The sequence below is a fragment of the Parasteatoda tepidariorum genome, chromosome 3 (assembly GCF_043381705.1).
Source record: "Parasteatoda tepidariorum isolate YZ-2023 chromosome 3, CAS_Ptep_4.0, whole genome shotgun sequence".
In the NCBI taxonomy this organism is placed as follows: Eukaryota; Metazoa; Arthropoda; class Arachnida; order Araneae; family Theridiidae; genus Parasteatoda; species Parasteatoda tepidariorum.
The window spans coordinates 4,922,505-4,935,941 of record NC_092206.1 but is presented as its reverse complement, the minus strand read 5'-3'; the positions used below and the strand labels follow the sequence as shown (position 1 = coordinate 4,935,941).

The following is a 13,437-nucleotide window of genomic DNA, read 5'->3' as shown; positions in this document are numbered from 1 at the left end:
GGGGGGGGGGGGGGAGGTCAAATTATTGAGTTTACATAAAATTTAATTAATACGTACTTACTTTAATTAATTTAATTAAATACTTTTCTTAATTTAATAACAATTATCCCCCCCCCCAACCAGCAAAAAATTTCTAGTTGCTCTACAGTCTTAAAGGAAAGAAGCAATAAACGGAAAGAAAAATAAAGGAAAAGATTCTTACCAAAACATTTATTTTTTTCATTAATCTACATATTTAAAATAGTAGTTTGTTAGCTTACTTTGAATTTTCAGTTTGCGTTTTTTTTTATATTTCACGCTCATTTCTTATCATTTTAAAACAAAGATTGCAAGACAGAAAAATATTGCTCGCTAAAACCGGGTCTTGCTCGTTAAAAGCGACTCCTGTTCTATAGACTTAACATTGATCCAACCAAATATTCTCGTTTCCCTCGGTAAATCCGAGTTCTCGTTAAATCCGAGCTCGTTATAAACGAGTTCGACTGTAATTTTTATTTCAGTAGTGTAACATTCTTTTTCACCCTCTCTTCATTATAGTCGAGAGGCTTCAGCTGGGGACAAAGAAAGGTTAAAAGATTCTGATAGCAAAGCACCAATAGCTAAAAGGCACATATTTATGATTCGTCATGGTCAGTACAATATGAAAGCCAAGAGTGATGCAGAAAGAAAATTAACAGAACTAGGTATTTTAAGTGTGTTTATGCTGTTCAGTATTGCTGTTAAATTACTCAAGATGATAATTGAAAGATGGTAATTTAAAATATGAAACATAAATTCATTTAATTAATATTTCATACTTTTCAACAGGTTTGATATAGTTGATTCAATAATTATCAATACATAAATATGTTAAAATTACAACTATCTTAAAATTTATACTTTAGATAATTATTACAAACTGTTAAATTGTATAATTTATACTAGCTTCACATAAGTTTGAAGTGAAAAATGCATTCTAAATATAATACTTTTAAAAATTTTTGCATACTAAAAATAATGAATATTCCTTAAATATTTGTCATTTGGTTATTCAGCCAAATCACGTTTTAGTGCATCTTTAAATATTTTTTTTTGATTCTATGGTTTATTTATTTTTCAACAGTAGCCGTTTTTATGTGGTAGTTTCTTATCCAATGACATTGGTAGTTGAATATTTAAGTGACATTACATATGGCATGGATATCTGAGAGAATTGAGTAATTTCTCACAATGTTCAACTTATATACATCTTTTGTATCATTTTTTGAAATCTTACTTTTAATACTGAAATTATTTAGGATTCAACATAATAATTATTATTATTAGATAACAGATAATAATCATTTTTATTCAACCAAAAATCAATATGCTTTTAAATTATAAATAAGTAGGTACTTGTTTTTTCGACATCTAAAAATCAATATATTTTTAAGGTTGATTTTTTAATAAAAAAATTTGATTAAAATCAATTTATTTTTTTTATTTAAATCTGATTTTCTTAAAAGATAAAACAAGAGGTTCATTTTGCAATAAGTTAAAATTAATAAATTAAATTATTGTTAAAATAGAATTTAGAATGAATCATAACCAACTATTCCAAACCATATTATTGTATCAAATTTTTTTTTGTAGCAATACATACCATAATGATTATAATGAGGATACAGTGATTCAATTTATTAAAAATGGAATAGAAATGTATCATTAAATACTGAGAAGTAGGCAAAATAATAATATAAATAAATAATATAAAAATATAATTTATGGATCTTTTCTTTAAACTTAACACAAAAAAGAATAGTTATAATAAAATCCATATTCAATAACAATTTTCACTTTTTTCTTATTTGCGGGACTGTCGATAAATTACAAATGGAAATAAAATGCTTTTGAACACTCTATGCTAAGAAGAATTTAGCAATATATTTGTAACTTAAAGCTATTATTTTGGTTATTACATGCAATAATTACACAAAATTTCATAAACTTAGCCTAAATATTTATATAGATCTGGACATTTTTATAAAAAATGATCTTAAATTTTTTCGCTATCACTTTAAAAATATTCAACTAAATTTAACAAAACTTTTGGATCAATTTAAAGTTGATCTCAAAATTATTTCTTTAAAATTTGAGAAAAATTTGCTAAAAACTGCACAAGATATGAGTAATTAAAGTAATTTTTTTATTCTGTTCATGCGAAGAAAAAATTAAAAGCTTTTTTTTCTTAATCTTGTAGTGAATCCTAATTGGCAACTAATGAAAAGAATCCGATTTAAATATCTCAAAAATTTAAAAAGTTTCAAGCAATTTTCTAAGCAGTTTTCTTACTTTTAAAAATTTTAAAGGGTTTTCTACAAACTTCATTTTGTACCATTAAACAAGATTTATTAAAAGTGGCATTGTTGTGGCTCATCCTTAAGAAAAATATCTTTTCTTTTGCATGTTTTATTTTCTAATACCATCATTTTTTGTTGTATGGACCATCATTAGAAGGGTATTATCATTTGTTAATAAATCTTGTTTAATAGTACAAAATGAAATTTGTGGAAAACAGGTTATTATTTATAACTTTCTTTTGAAAAGTAAGAAAACTACTTAGAAAATTGTGTGAAACTTTTGAAATCTTTTAGATATTCGAATCTTGATAATATGATCCAAAAGTTAATATTTTTAAAGTTATAGCGAAAAAATGTAAGACAGAGAAAAATCATTTTTTATAAAAATTTCTAAGTTTATGAAATTTTGTGCAATTATTGCATATAATAACTAAATTAATAGTCGTAAGTAAGAAATATATTACTGCATTTTTTGGCATAGGGTGTTCAAAAGCATTTTTTTTTCCATTTGTAATTTATGGACGGTCTCACAAACCTTAGAAAGTTTTTAACTTCAATGATATGTATGAGAAATATCAGGATCGATACATTTCTAAATTTATAAACTGATTCTCTAAGTATTTTTAAGAGAAATATCGAAAAATGTGTTAGTATCAAAATGTTTCCATTATTTTGCCCATCTCCTATATAAAAATCTATATATATATATGATATAAAATGTTTAAAATATCATTTTAAAAGTAAATTAATTAATTTCACCATAAGTACTATTATGCAAATTCTTAAATTGATTTATTTAAATAGAAGTCTTTTAATCAATGATTTATATAAACACAGTTGATTTCAATCTACAACCTTTATTTAAATTACGAACAATATTTGTTATTACTCAACCTAAAAAGTCTGAGTGTTTTTAAATTAAAAATAACATTTATTTTTACTTTACCTAAAAAATCAGTGTGTTTTATAAATAACAAACGCTTTTAGGTCGGAAGCAGGCAGAGTTAGTGGGGCAGCGTTTGAAAGACTTGAAATTCAACTACACCAAAATGATTCGATCTACGATGACTCGTGCTATAGAAACTTCAGATATCATACACAAGTGTTTCCCAAAGTTACCTATAGAGAGCTGTGATTTACTTCGAGAAGGAGCTCCTATTCAACCGGATCCACCGTCAAATAATTGGAAGTTTGACGATGAGGTCTGAAACTGTATTTTTTATTTATTTGAAGTCAATGTTGTGTGTATTATTATGTTAACTGTTAATGTCTTTAATTTTGGTTTTCAGAAATCAGAATTATATTTTTACACGCATGCTCGATAACAGAAATCCTCCAACGCAGCAGTGGGCACTGCAGATTATTTTTCATATGACTTTTATTTTTAAGAAACAATGGAGAAAATTGCTAAAATTCTTTTTTTAAAATATCTCCAAATTTGCGTCTAATAAAAATTAAAAAGATGAATTAAGAACAAGAATTGTATAGGAATTATTTTATGTATCATTGCATAAAATTCAACTTAAATTTAAACAACATAAGAATTAACAGTTCGTAATTATTAGTTATGGGTATTGATGTTTATGTGGGTAACAACTCGAAAAAACATTCGTCAACACATGATCTTTATAACCGATACGTAGAAGATGAGATTTTGGACGACAACAACGGATAGATGCTCCAAACATATTTAAGCCCTAAAAAGACTTAGATCAGTCAAGGTCTCAATTAAATGAGCCCCATATTAAAGTAAGGAAAATTTTTAATAGCAAAAAATCTTTTGTCTTGGCTTAAAAAAGTATAATAAAACTTGTTGGCAAGCTTTGCTTTAAAATGTATTGTTTACTGTTTTAGATCAGTGTATCCTTTTGTCTTAAAGAAGTTTATAACAGTTAAAGTTAATTTTGTTTGGGTGGAAAAATCCTTATAAATGAAATCCATTGGCTTGCATAATTAATAACAACCAATAACTACACTGTTTGATTTTGACAATGTTGCTAATTTGATTTATTTTCCATCAAAGATGCCATTGAAATAATTAGCATATTTTTTTAAGTGTTAACCTATGTAAATATCGGACAAAAATGTAGAGGGGAAAGTGCATCGTGCAATATATTCAAATTTAAAATAACATTATCATAAGTGTATGATAATAATTTTAAAATATGCTTTTTGATAAATTATGTTGTAATGTTTCTAATTGTAGCAATATCGTAAAGATGGTGAGAGAATAGAGAAAGCTTTCAAGACTCATTTTCATCGGGCAGATGTCAATCAAGAATCTGATAGCTACGAAATAATGGTTTGTCATGCAAATGTCATTCGGTATTTTATTTGCAGGTAATAAGCAATGTTCTTATTCAAAAAAGTAATAAAATTGAATAATTCACTATAGAATGATAGTTGCTACAAATATTTTTAAAATGTAGAGAACTCAGTTTTAGAAAGTTGTTTTTATTTTCTTTTACTAAAATTATTAAGTTTCCAGCTCGTAACAAATGTATTTTTAGGTACAGCACAAAAATGTTTGTTTACAAAGCAAATAAGTTTGTAAAAAAAAATATATATATAATAATTGTTGTTAATAAATTATTTTTACCATAAAATAATTTTCACCTGCACTTTTAGATACGAATATAAGACAAGTATTAAAGTGATATATATCTTTTCTGTGCTCTATTTTTTAAAAGAATAGATAAATAACTCTTAAAAAAGTTATTATTTAATCTATCTAATCCACATGTCTTTATGTTGAACTTTTGTAAGCAATTCACAGTTTCTTTCATTATGTAAGGAGGTTTCCATAAATGTTACACTTCAAGGGGATGGAGAAGGTTTGTGAAATTGTGACAAAGGGGTGCAAGGCAGTCGTAAGAAGTGTGACATCACACATTTCGGTTAAAATAAAAATATTTAAAATCAAAATTTTCTTTTGCATATTTTTTTTTATGTATTTCTCACGTAATTTCTTTTATATTTTTTTCATTTTTTTCTCAAAATAAGTAAATATCACTATTATATTTAATATATATAAAGTTTATGTACATTAAATATAATATATAAACTTTATATTAAATAACAATTAATATCAAAATTGATATTAATTATTTATTTTTGTGATCACACAATATATAATCTTGTGCTCTTAATTTTTTTAAAATTTTAAGCTTTTATGAACTAATTATGCTGCCAGTTTTTAATCTTTCTTTATAATTCAATGGATGTGTAACAGTCGCATGTAGGAGCATTATAATTCAATCGAAGCAGAATAGTTGGCTACAGGAGCAACTGTATTAAGTCTAATTTCTACCTTTAAAAGCTTATATCTTTCAAGGCAAAAAGAAAAAAAAAAGTATTGCAAAAATCGAATTTTGTTTTTTTAATTTGCAGGATTTAAATGTAATAATTTAATTTGTATGATTTAAATCTAATTAGTTTAATTTGTTTGATTTTAAATTAATAGAAGAAGTATCTCGGCAAAAGGATGTTACATTAATTGCAAGGCAAAATCACTCTGCCCAATTGCATCCAAACAGCCCTCCCAAAAAAAGTTATATTTTTTTCCCTAGTTTATATTTAAGGAATAAAAATCTTGCTACTACTTTTTATTAATTTTATATTCTGGGGTCAAATTTACTTATCCACATGGGTTGACAAGTTTACTCAATGGGTTAGCTTAAAAATCTTGCTATCACGCTTTATTTATTTTTTAAACTTAGAGTCACATTTACTTCAATGTACAAAATAGCAAGTTTATGCAGTGAATTACTTTAAAGCACGATTTTCAAGTGATGCTTTATAAAATCTGTTACTACAATTGTCAAAAATTAACTTGCCAAATATTCATTAGTCATTTTAGGCACCCCTTGTGAAAACCATTTTAGGCACCCCTTTTATGAAAATTGAATTGGTATCAGAGGTTATTTGTGCACACTGAATTGAATATAGTGAAAAAGTGTTATATGTTTCTTTAAAAAAGTGCATTTTTTCGTCAAAATAAGCATATTTGACCAATGCTACAGTTAGCTGCTATGTATAATTTAAGTGATTTCTTTGAGATGCCATAACTCTTAACAGAATGAAAATCTGATTAACCATTCAAAACTTATATAGATGATCTTCTTTTTTTTTACTGACTGTAAATTTTAGATTTCATATATATATATATATATATTTAGATCTATAAATGTATATTTTACAAATAAAAAGTAAATTTCAATTATTAAATTAATTATTTATTTTTGTACATCTTTGAATGCTTGAGTTGATGCTAGTTGTTGCAAAAAATATTTAATTCTCATCTATTTAATTATGTTTTTTAGATATGGCAAAATATTCAAAAAGTAAACATTAAAAGATTCAAGATGTTATCTGCCTTTCCATATAAGTGCCATATTTTGAGAGTTAAAAGCTATTTGTTCAAAGATAGTACATTTTCTTGTCTAGTTTAGTAATTTAAAATACTTAATTAGCATATATATTACCCAGGGATGCACAACCTTTTTTTTTTTTACAGTGGGCATCAAAAACAAAAAAGGGCCTTGTTGGGGCTAAGATGAGTAAAATAAAATTGTAATAGTAAAAATATAACGTTTATTTAAATCCTTATTAAAATGATAATGCATATACGTAGTGAAGTTTAAAATTAGTAGGAAATAACATTTTGCAAGCACCAAACTCATGATCATAAATTGAACAAAATCATTGCAATCAAGCTCAATCTTGTACTACATAAGTAAAAGAGCAGGATGACCAATAAAATAAATAAAATTAATTAGTATTTATTTTTCAAGGAAAAAAAGACTTTTCCTCTTGATTTTTATTAATTTTTTTATTAAAAATACTTTTTTTTATTATGTTTTTTTAATATTAAAAAATGATCAAATTCCAAGTAATAAATTTTAAAGACTAATTTTGGTCTGTGCGTCATAGGTTATGCAATTATTACAAACATGTCTTTCAAGATCACGAAAATTACATCTTATTACTTGAAAGTGCAATTACTAGATGACAAGTTATTGATTTTAGTCTTTCTTTTATTCATTTATTTGTGCTCTGTATTTTGTTACTAAATTTGTTATGAGCTAAAACATCCTTAATTCTTTACAGGTTGTTGCAGTTTCCACCTGAAGCCTGGTTGCGCTTTCAGCTGCATCATTGCAGTATCACATGGGTTGTTATCATGCCGTCCGGAAGGGTTGGCGTGTACGGTATAGGGGACAGTGGATTCTTTGATTATGATCACATGACAGGTTGAGAAATGATTGGACGAGTTCTGTGACACGGAGTCAGTAGAACACACTCTGATTTGCTTAAACTTTTAGAATGTAAAGCAATTGTTCTACTCCTGACTTTTCGAACTATCTAGTTCATGTGATAATATCCTTTAATAAAATTTTTTATCCATATTTCAAATATATATATGTTACAAAAAACTATAATAGTACTGATTAAAATCTTATTCTAATTATCATTTTCAAAAAGTTATGGAATATCCATATTGAATTTGTTTTGATAAGTCTGCTTGAATTGCACCGTTAAAATTCTCAATACCTGATAGATATGAATTTCTATATTGTTACAATAAAGATAATTGACCTGGTGCCAGAGAAATTTTATTTACAGATAAAAGCTTGTTATTAAAATATTTGATTTAGCTCTAAATTATTTATTTATATTTTTAAAAAAAGTAAAAGGGTAGGAATGTCTTCACTCTCCTATATTTGGTTAAACTGTTTGATCTTTTTTAACTCATTTTGTCCATTGTTGTTTTAAGCAGTTTTATCATTTCAGAGTTCATTATGCATTAACAATTTTATTTGTCAATTCTATTATTGTTTACTTAAAAAGAATGAGAGAGAAAAGACTCTCCTATATTTGTTTAAACTGAATAAACTTTTTCAACTCGTCATGTCCAATTCTTACTTAAACAGTTTTATCAATTCAGAGCAAGCTCCACTTAATTCATGTTTTCAGAACTCACCTATTAATCATCACCTTCAGTCCAAAGAGTTTAGTCATTTTATCAAAAGGCTTTAAACTTGAGCTTTTGAAGAAAAAAAACTTGTTTGTTGAATTCTTAAATTTTGTACTTGAATGTATTGAAAATGATTTTTAGTAATTATGGAATTGTGTGTTATTTATGTTACTTATGAATATGTTTTGTTTATGTACAGATAACAAATAATGTTTCCATGTTTAAAAATTTTCAAGAATAAACTGAAATTGTTGGATAAATTTTGAGCTTAACTTCATTTCATCACTCCAACTTTAAAAAAGCTTAGTGATAATACGAGAAAAGTTTGAAGTAAGAATGGAAATTTGAATCCGCTTTTCTGTGAAAATAATAATATTCATAGCTGCCAACTCTACTGGATTTTCCAGGACTCCTGGATTTTGCCAATTTCTTCTTTTCTACTGGTTTAGTTAAAATTCTCCTGATTTTTGTACATTTTAGAAAATGCCTTAAAGTTTTCTAAAAAAATCTTTATTGAAATAGAATTTTTGTATAAATTCTTTCTTGCTTGCTAGAATATTTAAATAAGTATTACCAATACATTACATAATGAAGCGAACCTTATTTATAGAAATCAGTTCAAAACTTTTTTTGTTCTAAAAAGTTCAGTTCATTTTTATTCGGAACGTTCTTTTTACATTAATTAAAAAAATATTTTAACTATTTTTGATGAATTAAATGCCTATTAATATTCGAAATTATGAGTAAACATAATACATAACATATCAAGTATGTTTAAAGGCAATCATGACTGGAAAATATTGCAGTTTTTCTATTTTGATGACTTTAAAAATCCCTAAAATTCCCTATGCGTTAAAGTAATGATTATCATGAAATTTATATTATTTCTAAAATCCCTTTCGTGGTGAATATAGATTCATAAATTTTCTGAGTACTATTCTACTCAGTTGACTAATATTTTATGCCATTTGAAATAGTGATTCCCATCTCACCATTGTCAATTTTATTGAAACTTGGTATTCATACATCTAAAATTATTCAACTAAATGGATTGTTTTTATTATAGCCTTAACATTACTTCAATAAGTAACCAAATTTTACTCTAAAAATTTGCATCAAAAAATTACCATTTGTAAAAAGTTTTATTTAAATACTTGGAATCTTTTTTATTGTATTATCTCATATTTTTAAGCAGTATCTCTTGCATATTTCTGTGAAATGTTCAAAAATCTATTACACTGTACTCTCGATATCTCAAAGCTGAGGGAACGATAAATTAATTTCGAGATAGCGAGTTTTTGAGATAACAAGTTTAGAACTAAATATGTTCTAAAAAGTAGAAAAATATATTCTAAAATATTAATCTAAAAATTAGAGTCATGAAACATGAGAATAACTACTGATAATTATGTATGTGATGATAGTTGACTATAAGTCTAAATACAACAATGACAATTTTATTTTTAAAAGTAAGACAAAAATAATTACGCATTAAATAGAAAAGAATTGGTTTACATCAAATTTACATTGTGATTTTTCCAAGAGAATTCGACGTAACAAGGTTTTTTGAGAAGACACTCTTTGACATAGGAGTTCAAATTAACATTAAGTTAGTCTTAACATTATGTCTGTAGAAAAGCTATTTTTTTGACATAGCAAGGTTTTCAAGATATTGAGACTATACGGTATTTTATTTTCACATACATAAATTTTAAGCACACTCAAGAACATTGTCTTAAAAACGTAAGAGGAAACAAACAGAGCACTTTCTACAGCAGTGCAAACAGGAGAGAAAGCTTTCACTGAATTTGAAAGCATGATATAGTGACCTTTTATTTATAAGCAGGGGCAGTGGAAAAACGTGTATAAGTGAGATATGCATGTAAATGAAAAATCATAATAAAGAGTTTAAAAATGGGATTTCAAAACATTATAGTGCTAACTAATACTGTGTATAGTCTTTTAAAAATAATTCCATAGACTGTCAATAATTTTATTTAAAACAAAAATCTTTAAGTGTGTTAAATAAAGCATTAGTTTTTATTAAATTTGCCTCTGTTCGAAAATTTATTTCTTTTTATAAATGTAAGAAAAAATAAATGGAAAGAAAATGTAAAGAAAAAAAAAGTTTTACAATTTTAGTAACTAATGCTCTAAGTTTTGTTTTAGTAAATTACTACCACAGAAAGTTTAACCTGGTTGTTGTTTTGGAAAAATCTAATGATGGTAAACAATATTAAAAAAAAAAAACTTTGATCATTTATTACAACCACTATCTGCCGGAAGAATGAGAGATTTGTTAATGTAAAAAGGTCTTGCTATTTTATAAATTGATCAGTATTAAATTTTCTGAGTGGAGACATTTCCACTGGGCCATTTAATTAAAGAGAGGAAAATCTTTTATAACCATTCATAATAAAATATCTAAAATAAAGATAGTCACTATTAAAGAAAAAAGTTTATTTAACAAACTCTTATTTTTTAAATTGTTTCTGGTTCAACAATCTGGTGTTTTGTCTTCTGTAACACAGTTTTGCCTATCTGCTAAATTTAAAGAAATTTTGAGTACAAGCTAGCAAAATACTCTGTTTTGTCCACTCTATGCCAATTTATCTTATATAATCAGATTTAATAGACTGATTATTTTATTTAATAGACTGAATAGCTATACAGTAAGAAACTAAATTTACATCAACTAATGTTACACTTGCAGATAATATAGAATTAATAGTGAAAAAATATTTGATGCATTATAAATAATGAGCCATAGATTAAAGAAAAAAAGAACTAAATTATTTCATGTTCGCTATTATTTTTTGTTTTGAAAAAAATAGCAAGTTATAGAATTGCGTTTGAAACTGCTTGTCTATGCTTAAAAATAATCAACATTGCTTCAACATTACAATGAAACAAACATCAATAAAAAATTTTATTTAACGGATCAAATCAATTAAAAATTAAATCGTAAAAATTTGGAAGAAAAAAAAATTGATTTTATTCTTTTAACTACCTCCTTTGATTTCAAACAGTTTTTCTGATGTTAAAATATCCTAGAATTTTTTGCATAGCTGTGTGGTTTTTGTAGCTTATGTAATTTTTTTTTGTGTGTTCAAAACCTGAAAAATATCAGTTATAATGATTCAAAATATTAGTATATCATAAGCGATCCAAAATATACCAATTATGAAGAACTACCTGTGTATTAAGTGGATTAAAATTGGTTACATTAGTTTCTAATTTGTTACTTATTATAACGCATTGAAAAGCACTAAATAAGTCCCATACATGGATTTCTTTTATGGTTATGTTTATTTATTTCATAAAAAGCGATACATTTCTATTTTTAGAATAGTGCAAAATAATGAATTTCGTCACATTTTTGACCTTGAACGAATCATAAGATTCTATGCGAAAAAATTGTCTGAAAAGGTTATTTGTATCAAAAATATTGCAATTTTTTAAAAAAATTTTTGTGAATAAAAACTTTGACCAACGAGTGTAAATTCAATTATATTTTTTTCTCAAAAATCACTTTGTATAGATTTGCAAACAGGAAAATTTTAAAGTGTATCAAATGTTCTCTGGATAATATTAAAGAAATATTACATTAAATATCTGGAATATTTTTATAATTTGAATAAATTTGTGCAATTTCGAGTAGAAGGTTTTGCATGTGTTCAATTTTCAAAAGAAGTTATCAATTCTAGACACAGGAATAAGTTTATGTTTATTTATCAATAATTTTAGCTGTCATTATTAATTTTAACTTAAGTAAAAAATGTTTAACTTTGAAACTTTTTGTGCATGAATTCTAAAAATTTGACGCTATTTCAATTGTTGAATTGTATAGTGAATATTTGAATTAATTTCATCCGTAATTTATAATTTATTTAATCCATTTTCTACTTGAGTTTCTATACAAAAAGACCCACTTATAATGAGCTTGCATTTAATGGAATTACGGATTTAATACGCAATCTGGAATGTTTTGTTTAGTGCTTTGTTTAAAAACTGATCAACTTCAAATGTATTTTTGACAGATGGTATCATTTGAAAACATTTAAAATTCTGAATTTCCTAAAAACTCGCAAAAGAAAAACCCTCATGCAAATTGAATTTAATGATACCGTGTTAAAATTTAGCATGTTTTACGTAAAATGACTAATAAAAAAATAATGCTCTTTGTGGGAAATGTTTTTAATATCAATTAATATCTCTTTGGACTAAAATTTATTGCTGAGAGATGTTAATCAATTTTGATTTTGAAAAAAGGGCGAAATCAAGGTTATGGCTTGATTGAAATTTACTGTCCTGAAACTCCAACTGCGGGACTCCCTGCAGGTCATAGTCAACCCCTAGAGGTTTGATGTAGATCACTTTGGGTATATAAGGACTAGGGGAGATTGCGTATCGTGATCTGTGGCAGAACAATCACCAAGTCTTGGAAACTTCCGGGCAGCGGCCCACGAGAAACTTAAAAAAAAAAAAAAAAAAAAGTTTAANAAAAAAAAAAAAAAAAAAAAAAAAAAAAAAAAAAAAAAAAAACATCGCCGAAAGGAACCAACTCGAAAGGTATAACTCGTAGCCACTCCCGGGCAAAAGCTAAAATAAAAACAATCGAAGATGAAATTAAAAAACGAAGATGGAGCTGGCTCGGACATATCCTTAGAATGCCCAAAGAAAAAATTTCATCTNCAAAATCTATTTGGCACCTTGGCGATTGCGGCTGATGCGACAGATCACGATACGGAAATATCCCCAAGGTCTACTCTAGACTACTGTAAATCTCGTGAGCAAACCATTTATGGAACTTAGTTTTAGTTCGTTAAAGTTAAAAATTAACAAAACTTTTTATCTTATTTCTTACTTATACTATCATTAAAATTCTTATTATTTTTATTATCAAACTCCTATCCATGTGAAAGAATTTGCCGATTCTGCTAACAAGGTCTGAGACATGTTTCTCGATGGCTTATCACGTCAATGATTTCAGACATGGTAATTGGTACCATGTTTCTTAATTGCTTATTTCATAAAAAAAAAAATTAAATGCAAATACTTCCCATTAACAATATGTCACTTTATTATTTTGATTCCATTGCAATTGTTAAAAAATCTAACTTGGTATCATCGTTAATAGTA

General features: G+C 26.1%; 1 protein-coding gene across 1 annotated transcript in view; it reads left to right on the top strand.

Moving 5' to 3' along the window:
• The window catches only part of LOC107451891 (serine/threonine-protein phosphatase PGAM5, mitochondrial), a gene marked incomplete in the record, with an annotated part of 14,481 nt that extends 5,926 nt beyond the window's left edge, over nt 1-8,555 (top strand). The window contains 3 exon segments of the mRNA XM_071178227.1: nt 3,306-3,520; nt 4,525-4,658; nt 7,428-8,555. Of these exon segments, the coding sequence (XP_071034328.1) occupies nt 3,306-3,520; nt 4,525-4,658; nt 7,428-7,575 (497 nt within the window).
• Between the last annotated feature and the right edge of the window lie 4,882 nt (nt 8,556-13,437).